We start from the raw sequence: 22,831 nt of genomic DNA on the forward strand, positions 1-22,831 counted from the left end.
AGAGTGCGAGAGAGCTCGTAGGCATGTGTGGGTGCTCGTGTGGGGGAGGGGCAGAGGAGGAGGGAAAGAGAAACTCAGGCGCACTCCGAGCTTGAGCCTGGAGCTGGGACAGGGATGGATCTCATGACCCTGAGATCACCTGAGCTGAAACCAAGAGTCTGGCTCTTAGTGGACTGTGCCACCCATGCGCCCCCAAGCCTGAGCGGTCTTTTGAAAACAAATGCAACTGGGTGGCTCAGTTGGTTAAGCCCCTGACTGTTGGTATCAGCTCAAGTCATGAGCTCAGGATCTAGAGATCGAGCCCCGGTGTCTGACTCTGCCCTCAGAGGGGAGTCTGCTTAGGATACTCTCCCTTTGCCCCTCCCCCGACTCCCTCTCTAAAAATAAATAAATCAATCTTAAAAGAAAAAAAAAAAAGAAAGAAAAAGTAAACAAACGTGGCTACCTCTAAAAACATTTCAGTGGCTCCCATTACCCTCAGGATGAAGGCTCAGATTCTTGGCCTGGCAATCAAGGCCTTTTACAGTTGACTTCTTTATTGTTTTATGGACTCTTCAGCTGGCCCTAAAGCTCTGCCTCAGGCATGCTGGGTCACTCCCCACGACAGTGCCCTCCTATGCCATTTGTCTTTGCTCCTGTTGAGAAATAAGAGGGAATTTGGGCTAATCATCTTGCTTTTTGAGGCCTTAGTTTCCCCATCTATGCAGTTAGGTGGTTGGACGAGAAGTGTTTTAAGAGCATATCCAGTCTGGCATTCAGGGAGCCTATGAAAAGGAGGGGGAAAGCTGCTTGCAGCCAAACCTGCCTATCTAGCTTCTTTTAGGTTGCCTGGCAACAGATGCCAAACATCTCCCCCATTCTAGGAGGTTTCTTAGCAACCCAATTTCTCACCCTCAGTTGTTTTCAGGGTTTTCTGTTAAGTAAATGAATGTTAAGTTCTGCTCTTTCTCTTCCAAGAAAATCTGCGGCCAAGGATCTCTGTGGAGACCTGGATCTCATTGGCCAGAACTAATCACATGGTTTTGTCTAATTTCAAGGGGACTGAGAAATATATGTGATGCACGTGGAAATTTGGTGAGCAGTCTATGTCTCTACCACAGTGTTTAAATAAAGCCTCTTTGACAAGGTGACATATGAGCAGAGATCCGAATAAAGCCAGAAGCTAGCCATGCAGGTATGAAACAGAGAAACAAGTACAAAGGCTCTGACGCCTGGAGACAGGAGTTTGCCTGATGCACCTAGTTCATTCAAGGATGCTGGTGTGGCTGGAGTGGTGAGTGAGGGAACGGAAGAAGAGGAGATCACGGAGGTAAGTAAGGTTGTGGGAGAAGGGCAATCATGGTGCTAGTCAGAACTGGTTTGGGGTAGTCATTGCTGCATACCAAACCATCTTTCAACTTAATAGCTTAACACTGTTTCATTATCTCTCAAGGTACTGTGGGTTGGGCTCCTGGGTGGCTCAGTCAGTTGGGCGTCTGTCTTCGGCTTAGGTGGCGATCCCCGAGTCCTGGGATCAAGTCCCACATTGGGCTCCCTGGTTTGCGGGGGAGCCTGCTTCTTCCTCTGCCCCTCCTTCTGCTCGTGGTTGCTCTCTCTCAAATAAATGAATGAAATCGTAAAAAAAAGAAAAAAAAAGAAAAAAAGAAAAGATATTGTGGGTTTACGGGATTGGTTAGTTCTGCTCATGTGATGCCATCTGGGGGCGCAAGTGGGCGGACATGTCCGAGATGACTGGCTCACACCGTGCTGTCCCCATACGGTGCTTGGCGCTAGCTGTGGACTGGAAGGTAGGCTGGAGCTGTTAACCAGACCACCAGCATGTGGCCTCTCCCTGTGGCTCGGGCTTCTTCGGCATGGGAACTGCAGTCCAAGAGGGAGCTTTCCGGAAGTGAGTGTTCCAGGAGGGGGAGTGGGGAGAGGAAGCTGGTCTTCTTGAAAGCTACCCCAGACCAGGCACAGCGCTGCTTTTGCCACGTTCGTTGGTTGAAGCAGTGGCCGGGCCAGCTCAGGTTGAGGAGGAATAAATTCCACCCCCGAAGGGCAGAATGACAGAGTTTGTGGCCATCTTTAATCCACCGCAGCCTTCTCCTTTTGCCCTGAGTAAGATGAGATGTCATGAGAGGATTATGACTGGGGAATGAGACTCCCCTTTGAGAATCTGACTCAGGCTCTAAGGATCAGCGTGGCTACAATGTCGAGAAGAGACCACTAGGGGGCAGGGCCAAAGCACTAAGTGAAGGGGATGCATGATGGGAGTTTGAGATGACAGGCTCAACGGAGGGCCCTGGCAGCAAGGTTTGTCCCACCGACGCGTGACTGTCCAATATGACGACCACGAACCGAATGTGGCTATTTAAATTTAAGTATAAAGTGATTAAGGCGAGGGGGTGCCTGGATGGCTCAGAGGGTAGAACATGTGACTCTTGAGTTGGGGCTGTGAGTTCAAGCCCCACGTTGGGCGTAGAGCCTACTTAAAAATAAATAAGTAAATAAAGTCATCAAGGTTAAATAAAATTTAGAATTCAGTTCATTGGTCTCACTAGCCACATTTCAAATGCTTAAGTGGCCAGTGGCTCCTGTTCAGGCAGCTGGGATCTGGACCATTCCCATCTTTGCAGAAACTTCGACTGGATAGCACTGGCTTAGTAAACCTTCTCATCTCTTACAGGCTTCTACATCTAAAATCTTTAACTACAACGTCCCACACTCTGACCTCAGGCTCCCTTTCTTCCCATCTACCTATTTTTGGACTTCATTGAGCTCCTCCGTCTGGAATTCCTGCGTCTTCTTCAGATCCATCTGCTCTCCTGCTGAGCTGCCTTGGCATCCTTCCCCACTGAGCCAGGATCCATCCTGAGGTTCGTTATGGGATCTGTTTTCTCTCTGCTCTCTGCATCCTCATTCACCACCCCCACCCCACCTTTCCAGGAGAACCCTCACCCAGGAGCTGGGGTACTAGCAGCCTCTTTCTTCATTCCCATTTCTCCTGACACTGCCAAAGAAAGTCACAGCCATGCACACTATTGTCTCTACAGATCATGGCCTCAGAGCCATCAGAGCAAATTCGGATTCTGCCACCTTGTGACTGAATGACCTCAGGTGTGTGACCTCACACAAATGACCTCATTAGGTTATTGAGAAGATAAATTATGCGGGCACATAGTAAATGCTCACCATTATTATTGATTATTCCAAATCTTTACCACACTTTGAAAAGATTGTGGTAAAATTTACATAACAAAACTTATCATTAGTTAGGGTACATTCACAGTGTTATGCATCCATCACCACTATCTAGTTCTAGTATATTTCTATCACTCTAAAAGGAAGCCCATGAAACTGTCACTCCCCATTCCTCCCTTTCCCCAGCCCCTAGGAACGACTAATCTGTTTTCTGTCTCTATGGGTTTTCTGACTCTGGCTATTTCATATATATATGGAAACATACAATACATGGCCTTTTGTGTCTGCTTCACCTTCCTTTTTAAGCCTCCTGTTGAACTAAAACCTTCCTCTTTCTTTTTTTAAAATAATTTCCATTTTAAGTCATTGTTATACCCAACATGGGGCTCAAACTCACAACCCCAGGATCAAAAGTCACATACTCCACTGACTGAACCAGCCAGGCACCCCTAAAACCTTCCTCTTTCTTAATAGATGATGCTTCTTGTTTTTCTCCAGAGCATTCAATTTATCAGATGTCTTATCACTCAACTCCCTACCCTGCTTACCTATAAACTAACGCAACAGTGATAGTAGTAGTGACAACAGTTCCCCTCTGAGAAGCAACCGCTGATATTATCTCTATTTTATGGTCAGGGAAACGTAGGCTCAGGGCAGTTAAATCATGCAAGCAGCGAGTGGCAGAACCAAGATTCAAACCTGCATCTGTTTGATGCAGAGTTCAACTTTAATAACCACCACATTGTATCTCTTCTCAGTGGCCACCCTCCCTCCTTCCCCGGGGTCTCAGAGGATACTGGATCCTTCCTGTGCTGGCTCAAAGCCCATTCCTCCTCTACACTTGACCTCATCCCTTCCCTTCTCCTCTGGAACCTCATCCATCCCCTCTCCCATTATCATCAGAGCTGAAACTGATTCAAACAGTTCTGGACTGGAACCATCTGGTTGCTTCTTCACTCATCTGATGCCTGAACTGGGATGACTCGAAGGCCACGTTCAGCTGGGAGTGGTAACTTCATGTGGGCTCTCCATGTGCTTTGGGCTTCCCCCCAGCATGGCAGCCTCCGGGTAGAAAAACTTCTTCCATGGCTCCTCGGGTCACCAAAGTGCACATCCTTTTATGTCCTAGCCTTGGAAATCAGAGTATCACTTCCCCATGCAGTCCACAGCTCACGCAAGATACAAAGAGAGGGTATGTAGATCCCACCTCTCCATAGAAGTGCTGAAGAATTTGTTGCCATGGTTTTAAAACCAGCACAGGTGTTTCCAATCTTTTGCTATTCCTGTAGTTCATTTTACCCCGTAACACCTCTTGGATCCGTTCATTTCTCTGCAAGCCCACGAGGCCCGAGACACAGTCATCTCTGATAGGGAGGCTCCTCACTGATCTCTCTGCTGCCACTCTGGAGCATTCTATCCTGTTCTCCTGAGGGATCGGCAGCTGGAGGGAACTTTTCAGTGTGCAATTCAGATCACATCCCTCCTCCCAATGCTTCCATGGGTTCCCACGACTCAGGCTGAACTGCAAACTCCTTACCTTGGCTTATGAGGCCCTGAACAGTCGCAGGTGTGCCTGCCTCTCCAGCTTCATCACCTGTCACTGCTCGAGGCCTTTAGTTTTGGGCTCCAGGACTTCCTCTCTCTGTCTCTGCCTGTCTGTCTCTGTCTCTCTCTCACACACACAGTTAAATGAGTAAGTAGTACATGTAAAGCATGTAGACAAGCTCTTTGCACATAATAAATATCATATATTTGTTACTATTGCTAGTCTGTGTTCAGTAAATACTTATTGAGCTGCCTCGTCAATGCCGGGCACTACATGGTGCTCTGGGGTACAATAGTGAATGAAAAAATCTGGCCTCATCTTGCAGTTTATTCATCTCTGTATCCCCGGCCCCCAGCACATGGAGTGACAGAATGGATGTCCAAGGCATGAAGGCATGCTTGTGCCTTGGTGTTTGAGGAAACTTAGAGCAGTGCAGCGACTCTCCTAAGACCGCACAGCAAGTGTGAGACAAAACCAACGCTGTGGGCACATGACAAGGAATGAAGTAGACACAGGTGTCTGGAAAGGGCTGGTTCTCCAGAGAGATGGGCCACAGGCACACGCTGCCCAGGGCAGAACTGGGGGTAGGTTAGGAGAGAGAACAAGGCAGGTGAACTCATTTGCGCCTTCCAGAGGGGAAAGGAAGCTTCTCTCCCAACCCCTTCTCCCCAGCCTGAACTCCCTTCTTAAGGTAAGAGGGGCTGATCCTTAGCAAGGGTCAGGGGCTCAAACAGGGAAAGAGAATGGAGAGAGGATGGGGGACTCAGTGAGAGGTGAGGGTTTCAGTAAGAGGTAGGGAGCTTCTGAGAGAGAGGGGGGCTCAGCATGGGTGAGGGCCGAGAGAGAGAGACTGGAGTCTGTGGAGAAGCTGGGGGTTCCGCAAGATAGCATCTGTATACTTATGGTTAGGGGCTCCATGAAGGGGATGGAGAACCAGAGAGGGGGCTGAGGATACAATGAGGAAATGACGGCTCAGCGAAGGCAAGGGTCTTCAGTCAGTGGGGTGGGAGACTGAGGGAGTGATGGAGAGTCGGATCAGGAGTTTGAGGGACTGCAGAAGGGGGTGCGTTCTGGAGAGGCGATGCGGTTTCCGAGAGCGGCCTGGGGTCTCAGAGAAGGGAACTCTGGAAGGAGACAGGGGCTCTCCATCCTGCAGGGGTCTGCAATCGGCAGAGCCAGCCCTTGGGGCGGGCGGGTGCCCCCCTCCCACCCCTGTATCACCCCCGCCCCCGACTGCGGCGCAGGCGCCGACAGAACCAGCTTCTGCTCCGTTCTCGTTCTGACTCCCGCTCGGCGGAGACAGCAGGCAGAGAGGTGAGCTCAGCCCTGCTCCACGCGCGCCCCGACCCCCACCCCGCCTTCTCCCGGGTTCCGGGGAACCCCACCTCAGCCCTCATCCCCAGCCCCGCCACGTCCAGTCTGGGACGGGACGGCGGCGCCCAAGCCTTGGTGTGCCTTGGGCTGTGGGAGGTGAGGTCCCAGAGAAGTAGCAGGGGTCAGAGATCTCACCAGCCCCGTCTCGCGGAGATACCTCAGTGCTGAGAGGATGGGTAGAGGCTTCAGAGGACAAGACTCCTACCCACTTCTTTACTAAAAACCTATTCCCACCTTTCCGTGCCTCAGTTTCCCCCCCGGGGGAAAGGATGCGGTTAATCTCGACCAGGGAACTGGTGGTCCGGTCAGAAACAGTGGTACGGTGGAGAGCGGGAGGAACTGGCCCGATTTCGCAGGCCTCGCCCCCCAAGAGGGTGCCCCTTCTCCCAGCCCCGGCAGCGCCGGACACTGGAGTGGCCAGGTCTGGGGGTCTGGGAAGGAGAACTGAGTGAGGCCGCGTAGGCAATAGATTCCATCCATCTGCAGGCTCTGGAGCATGTCACCTCCGCGTACTCCTCCCTCCGCTCGCCATACTGCGCAGCCTCCCCCCTCGGACCATGGAGCCCCCTCCTCTTCCCGCTCCTTTCACACTGAGCTCCTCCCTCCCGCCCGCCTAGGGACACCTCCCCAGCGGTTCCTATGGTAACCCACGTCCCGGGTCCCCGCGCCGGGTCCGGAGCATCCTCTCTCTCCCTCCCCCTGACCGCCAGACAGCCTTCTAGCAACCTTAACACGGGAGGAGGAGGGGCCCGGCCGAGGGGGAGACAGCGTCAAGGTCACCTTCCTTCTCCAATGCCAGCAAGATTGAGTGATTAGGTATATTTGGGAGAGAGGGACAGTGAGTTGCAAGGAAGGAGCTAACCCAGACCAACAATCCCTGAGCCTCTCTTCCCTGCCCCCTCCCCTAGGGTGTTTAATTAATAGTTGCTACTTTGACTCTGACTGCCGCCGGGCCCCCATTCATTCTCCCCACCCGGGCCTCCGGAGCGCCCGGACCCGGGGCGGTTCCCGGACTGGCCACACCCCCTTGGAGCCCCGCCCCACCCGCCTCCCAGGGAGATCCCTGCTCTCTCGCGGGACCACTCGTTTTCTTCCTTCTCTTTCGTTTTTCGGCTCGGCGTTTTTCCATTCTCTGTCCAAAACATATATTATATAATATATATATTATATATATTTTTTCTTCTCTTTTTCCCTGAGCTGTGGGTGAGGGCTGTGAAGAGTTGCGATTTATAGACAGGCTTTAAGAAGAGCACTTATGGCGCTCGTGTGGATGTGTGGGGGCTCCAAGAATCACCCCAACACACACTTTCGCTCTCTGTGTGTGTGTGTCTGTGGAGTATCTTTGTGTGTGGTGTGTCTGTGTGTCTGTTTCTCTGTGCTAAGTGTGTCTGAGTGTGTCTCTATGTGGTGCATGTGTGCCTGTCTGGGTATGTCTCTGTCATATTTGTGTATCCGTGTTGGTGTCTCTGGTGTGTGTGTATGTGGTATGTCTCTGTTTGATTTGTGTGTGTATGTAGATGGCCTGTCTGTCTGTGCTGTGTGTGTATGTGTGTGCTGATGAGTCTCTCTATGCAGGAAATTGAAACCCACATGTGATTGGAAATTAGGGGGGAGGTCTAGAAATTTGTCTTATCCTTCAGTGTAAGCATATTGCTTTTTTTTTTTTCTTAAGATTTTATGTATTTAGTGAGAGAGAGAGCCCGTGAGGGGTAAAGAAAGGGAGAGGTAAAGGGAGAATCTCAAGCAGACCCTGCATGCTGACCAGTTGGGGGCTCAAGCTCATGACCCCTGAGGTCATGACCTGAGCTGAAATCGAAGCTCAACTTATTGAGCCACCCAGGCGCCCTGGCTCATTGTTTTATTTCGTTTGAAGCTGCTGGGGGTGGGGTGGGTAGGGGCTACGCAGAAGCCCAGTCCTTCCCCAACACAAACGACCTCCCTCCCCACGCCCACCCCTCCCCTCGTTCCCCACTTTGGTTTCAGTGCTATCTGTGTGTAGATACGCAAGTACTTTCCATTACCAAGTCCTCAGTGTCTCCATCTGTGAAAACAGAGATTCTTAAGATTAGTGGTTGCCAGAGGCAGGGCAAAATGTGTGAAGGGGGTCAAAGGTACAAACTCCAGTTATAAAATAAATGAGTCACCAGGATATAATGTATAGCATGGTGACTATAGTTAATAATACTGTATTGCAAATTTGAACGTTGCTAAGAGAGTAGATCTTCAAAGTTCTCTCACAAGGAAAGACATTTATTGGTAACTGGGTACGGTGACAGATGTTAACTAGACTTATTATGGTGATCATTACAAATACCGAATCATTATGTCGTACACGAAACTAATATAAGTCAAGTATACCTCAATAAAAATGTGTTATTCAAAAAGGAGGGGTTCTTAGATAGCTTTTCCTAGAAATCTAAACACCCTCGAGCTTAAGAGGGCCCCTGGCTTTCACCTCTTTTGGAGTCAAGAAGACTTGAGACTTGGAGGCGGTTCCCTTGTGAGGGGCAGCCCTGGGGAGGGATATTTTAGAACCTTGCACCTTGGGAGCTCGGCCTGACTGGACAAGTGTCAGCCATGACAGTTACCCCCAAGAGTACCTGAAAGAGGGGAAGATTTTGAAAGGAGATGGGGATAAGAGCCTCTTACTCCAGATATGGGGCTCGAAACATTTAGGATAAAAATAATAATGAAGAAATGACAGTAATAGTAATGACAAGTACCATTTCTTGGCCTCCGATACAGTAACTGACTGTGTGAAGCAGGTGTGATTATTAGCCCTGCTCTACGGGTAAGGAAACCAAATTTTGGAGAGGTAAAAGCACTTGTCTAAGGTCACACTGCCAGGAAGTGGTAGATCTGGGATTCCAATCCAGACAGTCAGGCTCCAGAACCCATAGTCCCAGCCACTGGGTGGCCTCCAGACCAGACAAGCACATTTACTGGCACCTACCATTGTTAAGCCCTGGCCTTAGCACTCCTGTGCATTGGCTCATTCACAGTGTACGTAAGGAAAGACGAACCAGTGTCTGGAAGGCCAGGCTGTGTTATGAGCATGGGTTATCTAAAATGGGAGGAAAAAAGTGGACGACGCACAAAGACTCAGGGGGCCTGGGAGGGTCTCACGGATCCCTCCCTCTGTCCGCTGCACCCTGCTTCCCCCCACAGAGATCCGCAATGCTGGGCTGTGACCGTTCCTGCAGCTGTAGCCGTGGCCCCAATGTGGAAGACGGCAAATGGTATGGGGTCCGCTCCTACCTGCACCTCTTCTATGAAGACTGTACAGGTACGGCCCTCAGCGATGACCCTGAGGGGCCTCCCGTCCTGTGTTCCCGCCGACAGTGGCCCACACTGTGCTGGAAGGTAAGGCCAGGGGAGGAGCAACTCCTGTGATTTCATGTGGCTGCAGGGAGGAGATGGGATCAGTGGATAGAAAGAAGAGGGACGGTGTAGCAGGTAGGAGTCTTGCACGTGCAAGCAACAAAAACCGAATTAGGGGGCACCCGGCTGACTCAGCTGGTAGAGCATGCGACTCTTGATTTCAGGGTCATGAGTTCAAGCCGCAGAGCCTACTTAAAAAAGAAAATTGGAAAATGGCTACTGTTGATAAGTCATTCAAAACCATAACATTTGGGGCACCTTGCTGGCTCAGTTGGTGGAACATGTGACTCTTGATCTCAAGGTTGTAGGTTTGAGCCCCACACCGGGTATAGGTATAGAGATTACCTAAAAAGAAAATCTTTAAAAAAACCCCACAAAATCTCAAATGGGTTTAATCAGTAAAGGGAAAATATTGCTCATTTTATTGAAAAGACCAGAGGTTGAGCAAGTTCAGGCAAAGTTCAATCCAGTAGTTCAAGATTTCTCTTAGCCTTCAGGCTCCCCATGGTGCCCCCACCCGTTTGGCCCCTTTAGCTTCAGGACCTACTCACATGTTCCCCAAGTAGATGTACCATGCTGACCCTCAGCGTTTCACTCCACACCATCCACAGGAAATCAGAATTTCCTCCGGGATTTCCTTCAGAAAAGAAGCACTGCTTTCCATTTCCAGGAGTCCAGTCAAGCATTGCATTGGCTCTGGTTGGATCATTTGCCTGTCTTTGAACTAATTACCGTGGCCGGAGGGATAGTATACACTGACTGGCAGGAAGTGGGGTTCATCTCAGTTAAACCTTCCTATTGTGGCTTCACAATGATATACTGGGGTACGGTTGGCAGTCAGTGTTTCTAACAGCAGGGAGAGTGGTCAGTCAGGGTGCAGAGTGAAGGGAAAGGGGTGGAGGTGGCGGTAAGCTGAGTCCCTACAATGGGCACAGCGCTTTGCTAAATCCTGTAAGGAGACTGAGGCAGAGGGTCCTACCCCTATGCTCTCAAAGGGCTTCGCTCTAGTGGGGAGGCAAAGTGCCAAGATATGTAGAGTGAATGCACAACCTCAGGCCAAATGATCAGAGGGTGCCAGGAGAGGAAATGCTCTCAGATACTGGGGTGATCAGGGAAGACTCCCAGGAGGAAGTGAGTATGTATTTTAAAACTTTGAGCCTCTTCTAATTAAGCAATGTGTTAGGCTCTTGAGGACAGAGAATTTAAAATGTGGTCCCCATCCTCTAGGAGCTCCTAGCTGTGGTTCATTTAGTCATTCGGCAAACATTCACTCAGCTACTGCTCTGTACCAGCGCCATGCTAGGAAGACACCCAGTGACCCAAAACATTCAGTGTCTATTCTCCCAGCTCTCCAGCTCTCATTCCATTGGGGCAGGCAGACGTCACTTACCTAGTAGTGAAAGTACATGTTCAAGCGTGCACCAAGGGGAGTGCACTGAAGCACAGATGTGCACAGTGCTTGTACAAATGCAAAGCAGGGGACCTGACCCAGGCCAGGGGCATCCTGGAAGGCTTCCTGAGGAGGTGAGGTTTGAGATGAGATCTGAGGGATGTGTAGGAGTTATCCCGACTGAGAGATAGAGGGCAGACACAACAGAGAGATGAGAGGGGACCCAAATAATGATGGAGGGAAACTCAAGGTAGACAGGAAAAACCTACTGCTAAGTGGTTATTGGAAGTGGTTATGGTGGAGGGAAACTCAAGGTAGACAGGAAAAACCTACTGCTAAGTGGTTATTGGACATGGATCTGGGGGCCTCAAGAGTCCAAATAGAACATGACAGTTTGCGCCCCTCATCAGTTAGATCCTAGAGGGTGTGTTCTGTGACTCCCCTGTGATTCCCATCTCTTAAGGTTGGACTAAGGCATTACCTTTAAGGCCAGTTGGGACCACCAGTCAGGCTGACCCTAACTACCTCCTAGTCTGTCTGCTTCTCTCCAGATCAGTCTGTCTTCGGGGACCCTGCTTCTGCTGCTGGGTGTGGCAGCCCTGACCACCGGCTATGCAGTGCCCCCCAAGCTGGAGGGCATCGGAGAGGGGGAGTTCCTGGTGTTGGATCATCGGGCAGCCGATTACAACCGGGCTCTGAGCATCTGCCGCTTGGCAGGCACAGCGCTCTGCATGGCGGCGGGGATCCTGCTGGCCATTTGCCTGTTCTGGGCCATGACTGGCTGGCTGAGCCAGGACACCAAGGCAGAACCCTTGGACACCGAAGCTGATGGCCACGTGGAGATCTTCGGGGACGAGCCAGAGCAGCAGCTGTCCCCCATCTTCCGTGATGCCAACGGCCAGTGTTGGTTTTCACCCCCTGCCAGCCCCTTCGGGCAGTCCTCTGTGCAGACCATCCAGCCCAAGCGGGGCTCTTGAGCCGCCCACAAGGCCAGAGGAGGAGCCAGACCTCTGTCCCACCACACCTGGCCTTCCAATCGTCTCCCAAGCTTCTCCCCTAAAGCAGGGGCCCTTCCACCTATGTCCCCAGAATTTCCAACTCTAGGTCGAGAGAGTCTGGAGCTCAAATCCTAGTGCCCCTTCCCAGGGATTGGGCCCCGACTCATCCACGATGCCAACTTTCCCCAAGTCCTCCCAAACCTTCCCACCCACCTCTCCTTCCCAAGAGCCTTCAGGAGCAGAAAACATTCCCCTCAGTCTATCCCCATTCTACTCCGTGCGACCCCGGGCAAGCCCCTTTTCCTTTCAGACCATCAGTTCCTGTCTCCATACTGTGAGGGGTTTGGATCAGATTCTGGAGTTCCATGACTTTGCTATTCTTCCCACAAATAAGGATTACTCTCCATAGACAGAGTGGGGGGAGGGGTAGTGGAGTCTTTCTCATCCCCTGACCCTTCCTCCGTCAGCTGCTCCAAGATGCCTGAGGATGGGTCAAAAACACTCACTGGGACTTCCCTTCCAGGATGGTGCGAAAACAGGCACCTCCTGCAGAATGTTTTCTCTGTGCGTTTTGGCATCAGAGCCCCTCAGTCCAGCCCATCACGGGCTCTCATTAGCCTGGTGTACAGATGAGGTGGCTGAGGGAGGCTGGCAGCCCGCAGGAATTTGGACCCACATCCTCTGCCTTCTCCTGGGCCAGCTCTTGTCCTCCAGATGGAACAGGGGACCTGCCGGACACTTTCCTGGCTTCCAGGGGACCTCCAAGGGTGGGTGACAGTTGGTCCAGAGAGCCTGGTTGGAGGCCTGATGGTCCTAGGGAGCTCAGAAGATAATCTGAACATGCATTTAAATGGTCTCTAAGAGCCAAGGGGCAGGAGAACTGGGATGTCTTTGCCCCTCAAAATCCACTTACTTAGAAACCATAGCCCACAAGTCCTGCCGGGGGCACCAGCACCTCCATCCTGCGGGCTCCCCAGTCGGACGCATCATCTCCACTCTTACCACTAGGGGGAGCTCCAAGACAGCTGGAGAGAGGAGTCGATGGACCCCGCCCCGCCCCCCTCGGTCGCACCTCCAGCTTGGAGGGGTCTCTTGGAAGGGTCCTCCGTTTTCCCCCACCAGGCAGGCACTGCTGCCCTTGTGCCCCACGCCTCTTCCCCATCTGGCACCGCTTCCATCTTACTTTCCCTTTCAATAAACAGCTGGGACGGATATGACTTTGCTTCTTTTCTCCCTGACCATGGGGCATGGGTGGAGAGGAAAAAAGACTGTTAGGAGCTCCTCCCATGTGCTGGGCACTTAAATCCACTATTTCTCATTAGCTCCTCATGATAACTCTTTGAGAAAGGGGACTATTATCTTCATTTTACAGATGAGTTAACTAGTGGTCAGAGAAATGACCCAAGGGTGGATTTAAATGCTAACTTGTTGGGAAGGAAATTTCTCCACCATCTTGACAATCTACTGCCCCCATCCCTGAGAGGGACGTGAAGCCCAGAGTTCTGGGAGAGGGAGCCGAAGCCAAATCTTTTCCAGGGCAACGTGAACAGCTAACCCCTGTGAGCGCTTACCAGAGGCCAGGCGCTGTTCTCAGTGCCTTATAGACACAAATTCATTCATTTACCCTCACCACAATCTATGAGGTGAGAACTATTATTCCCAAATCTGGCTCCCAGAAGGCAGGTTTGTATTTCCAGCTGTGTTCACCCACATGTTGAGTCCCAGCTCAACTATCCCCAACTGTTCCTGTCAACCCTCTCCTCCAGACCCACCCCTGCAGGGCCACCCACTCCTTAGAGGGGGGCAGCTCCCGCTCCCTGCTGGCTCTAGCCAGACCCTTGGAGCCATCCTTGGCTCCTGTCTTTCCTCACCCTCCGAATCCAAACCAGGGGATAGCCAACCTCGCAAATACAGCCTGACCCAGCCACTTCTCCCTGTCCTCACAGCTTCTCCTTGGCCTGAGTCTCCATTTCCTCTCACTTAGATTTCACACCAGCTTCTGCCTGGTCTTCTGGCTTTCCCCTTCTGTGCTCCCCACGCCCTCCCCCCAGTCTAATCTTCGCAGATCCAGGCAGATCCGGGTATAACCAAAGTGAAGTCCTGCCCTTCTCTGCTCAGAACCTCCCATGGCTCCCACCTCACACAGTAAAATGAAAATCCTCGGTGCCTGTAAGGCCTTACATGATTTACTGACCCTCCCTTCTCCCTCTCTTCCCCATGACCTTGACTATCTCCCTGTCTCCTCTCCCCTGAGACCGGCCTCCTGGCTGTTCTCCAAAATCAAGGCCAGCTCCTGCCTCAGGCCTTTGCATAGCTGTTCCCTCTGTTGGTACACTTCCCCTGGCTCACCACCTGGCCAAGCCCCTCACTCCTTCAAGTTTGCACAATTGCCCCCCTTTCCAGCAAGGCCTTCCCTGAACAGCCTGTTTTAAAATGCAACCCCCCCCAATTCCCTGTGCACTTTGGAGTTTGGTTTTTATCACCTTTCAGTATACTATAAAACTTACCTATCTGTTATATTAGTGTTGTTACCTGTCTACCCCTGCCACGGTAGGATCTCCGCAAGAACGAGGACCCTTGCTCATTTCATTTACTGACATATCCCAAGTGCCTAGAAAATGTCTGGCACAGAGTAGATGCTCGATAGAAATGAGTTGAATAAATCAATCACAGGTTTCTAGATAAGGACCCTGAGGCTTGGGAACATTGAGCAGCTTGCCCGAGGACGCACAGGTAGCAAGGGGCAGAGCTGGGGTTCGAGCAGAGGCAGTCCTGCTCCTGAGCCCACAGCCTGCACCACTGCATTGCACTGTCCCTTGGTCTGAAGGTCCAGAGCTGGGGAGACGATATAAAATGCCAATAAACCTGTTTAGGAATGTTTGTTGCCCTGTGGAAATGTCAGCCAATGTGAACAGACATTTTTTTTTCCAGAGAAGTTAGAATTCAAATTTGTACATGAGATGTATCCATTTTTTAAACATTGGTATCTGTTTCAACACTTGACTAAGCACTGAGCAAGAGGAAACCTTCCCAGGGACAGCTTCAACTCATGAGAGGCGGTGTGTCACCTCTGACCAGGACACTCTGAGTTGGTGCTCACAGCCGGACAGGACCACGGATGGAATTTCACACTGACAAAATGGCCCCGGAAATGGAGGTAGGCCTCCACCCTCCAGAATATCTGTGTCACATTAGCTTTCCTTCCCAGCTGCCATGGAGGAAGCCAACTCTGGTTTGTAACCCCAATAAATCCCAGGCCCCCACAAAGCCCCATCCCCACAGAGTATCTCTTTCCAGAGAAGCAAAATCCAATAACCAAAGTTCATTCCCACCAACGCCAACTGTCTCGTGAATCCTTAAAAAATGTTAAAGGGGGCTGTTTCGCTGTCATACTTTGCTAATGGGGATGTGTACTGGGTTCAATACTGTTTCCCTGAAGTTCATGTCCACCTGGAGTCTGTGAATGTGACTTTATTTGGAAATAGGGTGTTTGCAGATATAATAAAGTTAAGACAAGTTCCTATTGGATTAAGATGGGCCCTAATCCAATAACCGGTCCTAATAAGAAAGGGAAAGGGAGATTTGAACATCCAGACACACAGAGCCAAGAGAAGATAGGCAGAGCCTGGAGTGATGTATCTCTAAGCCCAGGAATGCCAACAGCTGTCTGTAACCACCAGAAGCTAGAAGAAGCAAAAAAAGTCTTCTTCCCTAAAGACAGCAAAGGGAGGGTGGCCTTGCCAACTCCTTGATTTCAGACTTCAGCCTCCTAACCTGTGACACAATACATTTTTATTGTTTTTAGCCATGTAGTTGGTGGTACTATGTACAGCAGCCCCAGGAAACTAACACGGGGTGTAAACTGGGGCAGACTCCAAGAAAGGCAGTTCGGCAATATCAAAATGGAAAATACACACGCCCTTTGGTCCCTCCCTCTTGTGCGGGTATACCCATAGGTTAAATTCCACATGTAGGAACACTTCAGTATTGTTTATAAGAGAAAACATTTGGAAACAAACTACATGTTCACTAGTAGGGAACTAGTTAATAAAGCCTGGCACATTTATACACTGGAACACTATGTTGAAGAACGAGAACATCTCTAAGTACTGACCTGAACTGATCTCCAAGTTATATTGTTAGATGAAAAGGCATAGGGTCGGTTCAGGTTGAGATCTTGGAGTCCTGGCCTCCAGCCCCATGTTGCGCTCCCTGCTCAGCGGGAAGTCTGCTTCTCCCGCTCCCTCTGCCCCTCCCCTGACTCACGCTCTGTTTCTCTCTCAAACAAATAAATAAAATTAAAAAAAAAAAAAAGAAGGTGTAGGGTGCAGAACACCTATGAACACTTTTAAACCCTTTGTGGAAAAAGAAGACTATTTATGGACATTGCTTATACTACAAGCATAAACTCTCTACTGACTTTGGTCACTTCTGGGGAGGAGCCTGGGGGGCGCGGGGGTGGGGGGAAGGATGGGAAGGGAGATTGGCACCACATACTCTTTCACCCATGCTGAATTTTGAACCATGTAAAATGTTACACTTTTAAAAATAATTAACTTAAAATGTAAAAAACAGGTGGCACCTGGGGGACTCAGTCGCTTAAGCAACTGCCTTCAGCTCAGGTCATGATCTCGGGGTCCTGGAATCAAGCCCCATGTCTGCTCAGTGGGGAGCCTACGTTTCCCTCTCACTCTCCCTCTGTGCTGCCCCCCTCAAATAAATAAATAAAATCTTTAAAAAAATGAAATAAAATGTAAAAAAATGTATATATTATTGACCAAATACATTTAGTGAAGGAGGGAGAAGGGACAAATCTTCCTTACAGGAGAATTCCAGTTAATAGAGTATCGCGAGAATTAGAAAAATCTCCCCTAGCACACCACAGTACTAATTGCTGCAGGCCAAACCCACCTAGGAACACTCAGATTAGTGGATGAAACTTTAAGGTGAAAAGGGATATTCGAATAGCGTGGTCTCCAACGATCTCCCCCACAAACACGTATCATTTCTGTGGTGGCTTTAACATGCGTCCTCACGTCCTCTGATGCCCTCCCCCCCCAGGGGCCGAAGCTTGGTTCCCCTCCCCTGGAGCATGAGCCGGACTTAGCTTCTGACAGCTAGAATGTGGAAAGGGGACAAACAGAGACCTGACCATGGAAAAAGCTGTCAAGGCGCCCCCTGAACCAAACGATCAGGTTGGCATCCCGGTAACAAGTCTTGAGGTCCCACGGCCCCCTGAAGTGATGCGATGAGAAGCACACTTGGGCGGTCTTCCCCCCAACTTCCATAACTTCAGCCTGGCCTTGGGAAAGCCCAAGTGAACAAACACTCCAGAATATCTGACCACCACTCTTCCAAAGTGCCAAGGTCACAAAAGACAAGGAAAGACCAGGAAACGGTCACTGATTGGAGGACAGTGAGCAGACAGGGCTGAGGGTATATGGGAACTCTCTGTAAAGTCTCTGGAACTCTTCTACAAATCTAAAGTTATTGTTTAGCTCTTTGGTCGCGGGCCCCGAAGCGAGACGACGATGAAGGGGGCGTCATTCATTTGGAAAGCGTCGAAATAAGACACCCGCGTGGCTCTCAGGCCTCCCACCTTCAGAAGTCGACCTGGGGCAAATGTGGCTATCCTGCCGAGCAGAAGAGAAGGTATAACCAGGGTGCCAAGGTTAAAAGACAAACTACCACTGGGACTGGGTGCATGAGGCATCTAAAAATTATCTACCACAGATTCAGGTCTGGATTCTGTGAAGGAACAACACCTCAGCCCAGGAGGGCCTCTGTGGTAGCCTCCAGTCCCTCTGAAGGACTTCAATGATGAGTCACACAATACATGTCTGGTTTAAAATAAGATGAAATAAACTAAAAATAAAAAATAAAATTATTTTTTAAATTAAAAAAAGATAATAAGGGGCGCCTGGGTGGCACAGCAGTTAAGCATCTGCCTTCAGCTCAGGGCGTGATCCCGGCATTCTGGGATCGAGCCCCACATCAGGCTCCTCTAACGGAAGCCTGCTTCTTCCTCTCCCACTCCTCTGCTGTGTTCCCTCTCTCGCTGGCTGTCTCTATCTCTGTCAAATAAATAAATAAAAAATTTTTTAAAAAGATAATAATACAATTGTTCTTGTCAAGAGGGAGTAACAGGAATCAGGGTCACCCTCCCATCTGAGAAAAACAAAGGTCGGACCAGGAAAGGAGGGAGTGAGAGGAGCCCTGCAGCGGCCCTGGCCGACTTCTCTGGGAGATTCCAGGCTGCGGGGCGGATTGCAACGCTCTCAATCAAGGAGGAAACAAGGAGACAGAATCAGTACGGGTATGAGCAAGGGAAGATTTGGACGACGCCATCACCCAACCTAACCGCAACAGCGGAATACACGAGGCCTTGGGCCTTGGCGGCTCTCGGAGACCCCAGGGGCGCTCGGGGGCTTGAACGGAATAGACGCAGAGCCCGTAGCGGCCTCGGGTGCCCTCTGGTGTTCCTTCGGGGTGCTGGCAGCTCAGCCGGTTGACCGGTTGACCGCTCCCCGGCCTCAGAGGGAAGCTGCTTTTCCTTTGGCCTGCGTTCCCTCCCTCCGCTCTGAGGTGGGGGGACCGGGGGAGGGAGGCGGGCCGACGGGCTTGGGGCGGGGAGGCTCACCTTCTGCTCCACCCCTTTCCTTCCCAGAGCCTGAGCAACCGAGGCTGCCCCTCCTTCCTGTTGAGCCTTGGGTCCCCTCCCCATCCCTACTGACCCAGGGGCGGGGGTGACAGACCCAGGGGCCCATTCAGAGGAGGTCCTCCACCTCACCCCCAACGGCCTGGCTTCTGGGGGTGCTGTGCCAGGTCAGGGAGCTGAGACACCCCAGGGCGAGACAGAGAAGCGAAGCAGAATTGATGGAGATGGGGAAGGTGTTAGTGCGAGGTGCCGTGAGAGAGGCCAACATGTGGCGGGCGCCCAGCACCATTCACGCCCTGACCCCTCGTGCTAAGTTGAGAGCAGGCTGAGAGGGGGGCAGCCTGCCAGGGTTCAAGTCACTGTGTGAGGCCAGGAGATCCCTAACCCCTCTGAGTCTGTTTCTCTGCCTCTCAAATAGGACCAACAAGAAGGCCACTCTCTTGAGAGAGTTTCAAGAGCGATGAGCTACACACGTAGGAGTGCCAATAAACGGTAGCTGCGGTTCTGCCAGAGGAGAAATCTGAGGTTCAGGCTAGCAGGCGACGCCCGTGTCATCATCACGGACGACTCCGAGGCCGTCCTGCCCTCCATCACCGTCGAGGGGAAGGATGGCCCTGCACACGGACAACGGCACTATACCAGAGTCATGGCTGCGGCGGAAGGACCAGCTAATGTCATTTCACAGAGGACAGACGAGGCGCATTCAGAGACCAACACGTACAGCGCTTGTCCCTGCCCTGCTGTGTCCTCAGCACTTCACAGAAACGAACTCTCTTTGTCTTCATACCGTCATGAGGTGGTGACCATTATCTCCACCTCACAGTAAAGGAAACTGAGCACAGCGTGTGAGCCTCCTGCCCAAGGCTACTCACGTGACATCTGAGCCCAAACAGCCCAGGTCCAGAGAGCCCCGTAACTCTGGCATCTACGGATGCAGAAATGACCCCCATCCCCCCGATTCTGCCAACTGATCAACCTGAGAAGGGATGAGGTCGAACTCACAACCCCTCAGCAGGGGGACGCAGACACAGGCAAGTATGCGGGTATCGGGTAGACACCCAGATGTCCTGTTTACCCAGATAAACACATTGGTTAATCCTGCCTATGACAAGTGCTCAGAAAATCTTCTGGAAAACCACCCTGAGAATGGGGTACATTATTGGGAAAAAGTAATCAGTGCAAATGACCTCACAGACACGTGTGTCCATATACAAATTTGGTGGACCCCCACACAAGCCCTTGGATAAGCATATTACACGTGTGGGTGTGTACCAGTATCCACTCATGTGCACACCAACAGGTGTGTAAATTATTACAACAGTATGTGTGTAGACATGCTGATACACTCAGTGTGTATTTGCACTTACACTGTTTGTGATTTTTTTCCGCCAATACGTTTACTGAGCATCTGCTATGTGCAAGTAGAGATAAGGCTCAGAGAAGTGTAGTGGCTTGCCCAAGGTCCCACAGCATGTGAATGGCTGAGATTCAAACCCTGTCCTGTAATATTGGGCAGTGGTGTCTAGCTCCACCACTGGGTAGATGTGTTCGAAAGTGAACAGTACCATGGTTGGATTTTCACAGTGACATTCCCTTTGACCTTGGACACATCCTGTCCTGTTACAGGCCACATCCCCACGTGTCTGTTCCCAGGTGTGCTCCCTTGGCCTGAGTAGTGGTGAGACCCGTGACTCCAGCCCCACTCCAAGTCTCAGCCTGGGTTGGCATCACCAAGGGCTGTGAGCTTCCTGTCCCAGCCTTGCCAAGCCCCAAAGTGCATGACTCAAAGCCAAACCCTGGGCACCAGGCCTGCAGGAACCTGGTATTGGAAGAACCCATGGGATTTCATAAGCATCTGGCCCCGGACGTGCGGTCAAGGCAGGGAGAGGGAGGGAGGGAAACAGGATGTCCACCGGGTGTTTGCCCGGGTTGGCCCGCTGGCTGGGTTTGGCAGGGGGACAGCTGCCAGGCTGTGGCATTTAATGCACACGCAGCAGATGCTTGCTGTGTGAGGGAAGTGGGGGATGGAAAGGGAGGGGTCAGGGCCTTACCATTTCCTGATCCTGGAGGCCCTGCGGGAAGGGGGATGGCAAACAGGAGGGAGTAATAAATATAAGATGGAAAGAGGAGGGGAGGGGATTTATCTTCTCCCAGATCTTGAGGGCCTGCCCTGGGCTGGGCGCTGTGGGTGCTGGGTGGACAGGGTGGACTGAGCCTGCTGTTGCCAAGCTCAGAGAGCTCAAATGACTCCAGTCGGATGGGGGAACTGGGAGGACCCAGCCAGTGAGAGCAGTCTTCTGTGTGTCTGTGGGGAGAAGAGTATGCAAGAGGTGTGTGTGTGTGTGTGTGTGTGTGTGTATGCATGTGCACACAAGTACCCGTAGAGCCTGGTATCTACGTGTGTCCCATGAGCACAAGCCTGGCCTCGTTCCTCCCAGGCCTCCACCTGACCCCTTCCAATCACAGGACAAAGGCCACCCCTCAGACCAGACCCTGGAGCTCAGGGGTAAAGGCCTCCCAGCAGACAGACTCCTGGGCCCCTCGCATAGACCTCTCCACCAGGAGCCCTGAGCTGTGAGGAACACAGCAGCCCCGGCCTCTGCCTGGGGGCCCAGACACATGTCCTGCATTGTGGCACTGGAAGTGCTTCTGGGAAGTCCAGCAGATGTGTGATGCCCTTGGCCACTGAGTCCCCACTGTGGGCACAGGCACTGTGCTGACTGCTTCAGACCAGGTGGGTGACATTAGGCATATCCGCCCTCTGAGCCCTGGCTTCTTATCTAAAAAAACGGAGTGGTGAGAGCGACTTCCAGTCTTGTTAGAGTAATGCAATGAGTCATGATCTCAATAGCCTTATTATTTCCCCAAAGTCTTTGTCTTTCCGGTGATCCTGTCTCTTCCTCAGCAGCAGGCACTGGGTCTCATATTTCTGTTTCTCCCATGACTCCTCATCACACAAGATCAAATAAATACTTGCTATAAGAATTGTTGAGCAAAGCTGTGTATTCCCCATAAATAATGACAGCCATTTGCACTTACGTAGTAAAAATACCCAGCAATTCTGAGCTTTTATTGTATGTCAGGCATTGTGCTGAGCGCTTTACATTCATTCTTTTGACAGTTCATTGAACGCCGAGTAGGGAACCGGCTCTGTGCTAGACAGAAGGATGAGGCTTTGCTGCCCTCCTGGTTCTTCCTTTCTGGTGGGGTTAGGAGGGCAGACAATAAATAATTTAATACATAAGTGAGATCATTTCAAACCTCGGTAGGTGCTGTGAATACATTAAGACAGGGCTATGGAGTAGAGACAGGCCGCGGGGACTGGGGTGGGCACGATGCTTCATGAGTGGTTAGGGAGAGCCTCTATGAGGAGGTGACATTTGACCTGAGACCTGAAGGGGGAGGAGGAAGAGGAAGCTGGGAAGATGTGGAAAGTTCCAGGCAGGTGGAACAACAAGGACGAAGGCCCGGAGGCAGGACATATTTGGTTTGTACAAGGACTAGAAAAAAAGGGAGCATGTTTGGAGCAGATTGAACGAAAGAGGGGGGTGGAAGAAGGCAGGCAAGGCTAGCAGGGGGCCAGCTCCTTGATTGTCATTCCAACTTTACAGTCTTAAAGGAAACATAAGAACACTGGTTGCCCCCACAAAGAGGAACTAGGGGGCTGGAGACAGGAATGGAAGGGAGACTTCAAGTATTACCCACTGGACCTTTTGAATTTTGAGCCAAAAATATGAATAAATATAAATATTTAACAATCTATCCTCTTTTAAAGTGCCACATTCCTGCACACCCCTTGCTCCCAGCTAACTTCTGTCCCCTTGGACAAAACATCCTGGAAGAGAAAAAAAGACAAGAGGCCTGGGTGTGAATCCTAGTTTCATCACTGACCCACAGTGTCGCTCTCTGGGTTGTATCCCACGACGCCCAGTCAATGCCCTCAGCTCTGGCATTCTGTGTCCTCCGTCTAGACCAAGCACTTGGAAGGTAGGCGCCATGGCTCCTTGCTGCTTCATTCATCCAATCCACCTCCCACGTGCCAGATTCTGGGTTCTCCGTTTCTTGCCCTACAAGCCGCCAACCCCAGGGCCTGGCATGGGAGCTGGTACATCGTAGGCATTCAGGGCAGACTTCTCAGCTTACGAACGAGGAATGGGTATTCGGGTAGATGCGTGGTTACGGTGGAGGGACAGGGAGATGGTGGATGGCAGCTGGATAGAGTCATGGGTGGGCGGTAGGTGGAAGGCTCTTTAAGACCCTGGCCTTCACTTGACCTTGCAGCCTTCCCCACAGCTACCACC

The 22,831-nt window shown here is 51.2% G+C and overlaps 1 protein-coding gene across 4 annotated transcripts; it reads left to right on the plus strand.

Annotated features, from left to right (window-relative positions):
• The first annotated feature begins 813 nt into the window (after positions 1-813).
• Positions 814-13,078, plus strand: NRSN2 (neurensin 2). 4 transcript variants are annotated; one of them, XM_034641617.1, is made up of 4 exons: positions 814-1,309; positions 2,669-2,858; positions 9,272-9,466; positions 11,426-13,078. In XM_034641617.1, the coding sequence occupies exons 3-4, from the start codon at positions 9,281-9,283 to the stop codon at positions 11,849-11,851; spliced, it is 612 nt and encodes a 203-aa protein (XP_034497508.1). In that variant the 5' UTR covers positions 814-1,309; positions 2,669-2,858; positions 9,272-9,280; the 3' UTR covers positions 11,852-13,078. The 4 variants fall into 4 exon arrangements, with proteins under 4 accessions (XP_034497508.1, XP_034497510.1, XP_034497509.1 ...); XM_034641619.1 differs by lacking the exon at positions 2,669-2,858; XM_034641618.1 differs by lacking the exon at positions 814-1,309 and having other exon boundaries at positions 2,601-2,858.
• The last annotated feature ends 9,753 nt before the right edge of the window (positions 13,079-22,831 follow it).

The sequence above is a fragment of the Ailuropoda melanoleuca genome, chromosome 13, assembly GCF_002007445.2.
Source record: "Ailuropoda melanoleuca isolate Jingjing chromosome 13, ASM200744v2, whole genome shotgun sequence".
Classification (NCBI taxonomy): domain Eukaryota; kingdom Metazoa; phylum Chordata; class Mammalia; order Carnivora; family Ursidae; genus Ailuropoda; species Ailuropoda melanoleuca.

What these genes read in the sequence shown, in the direction of transcription:
- NRSN2 (XM_034641617.1), top strand. Translation starts at nt 9,281, where the DNA reads ATGCTGGGCTGTGACCGTTCCTGCAGCTGTAGCCGTGGCCCCAATGTG. An exon ending in GGCCCACACTGTGCTGGAAG is followed by an intron (nt 9,467 to 11,425) that starts GTAAGGCCAGGG and finishes GCTTCTCTCCAG; the next exon opens with ATCAGTCTGTCTTCGGGGAC.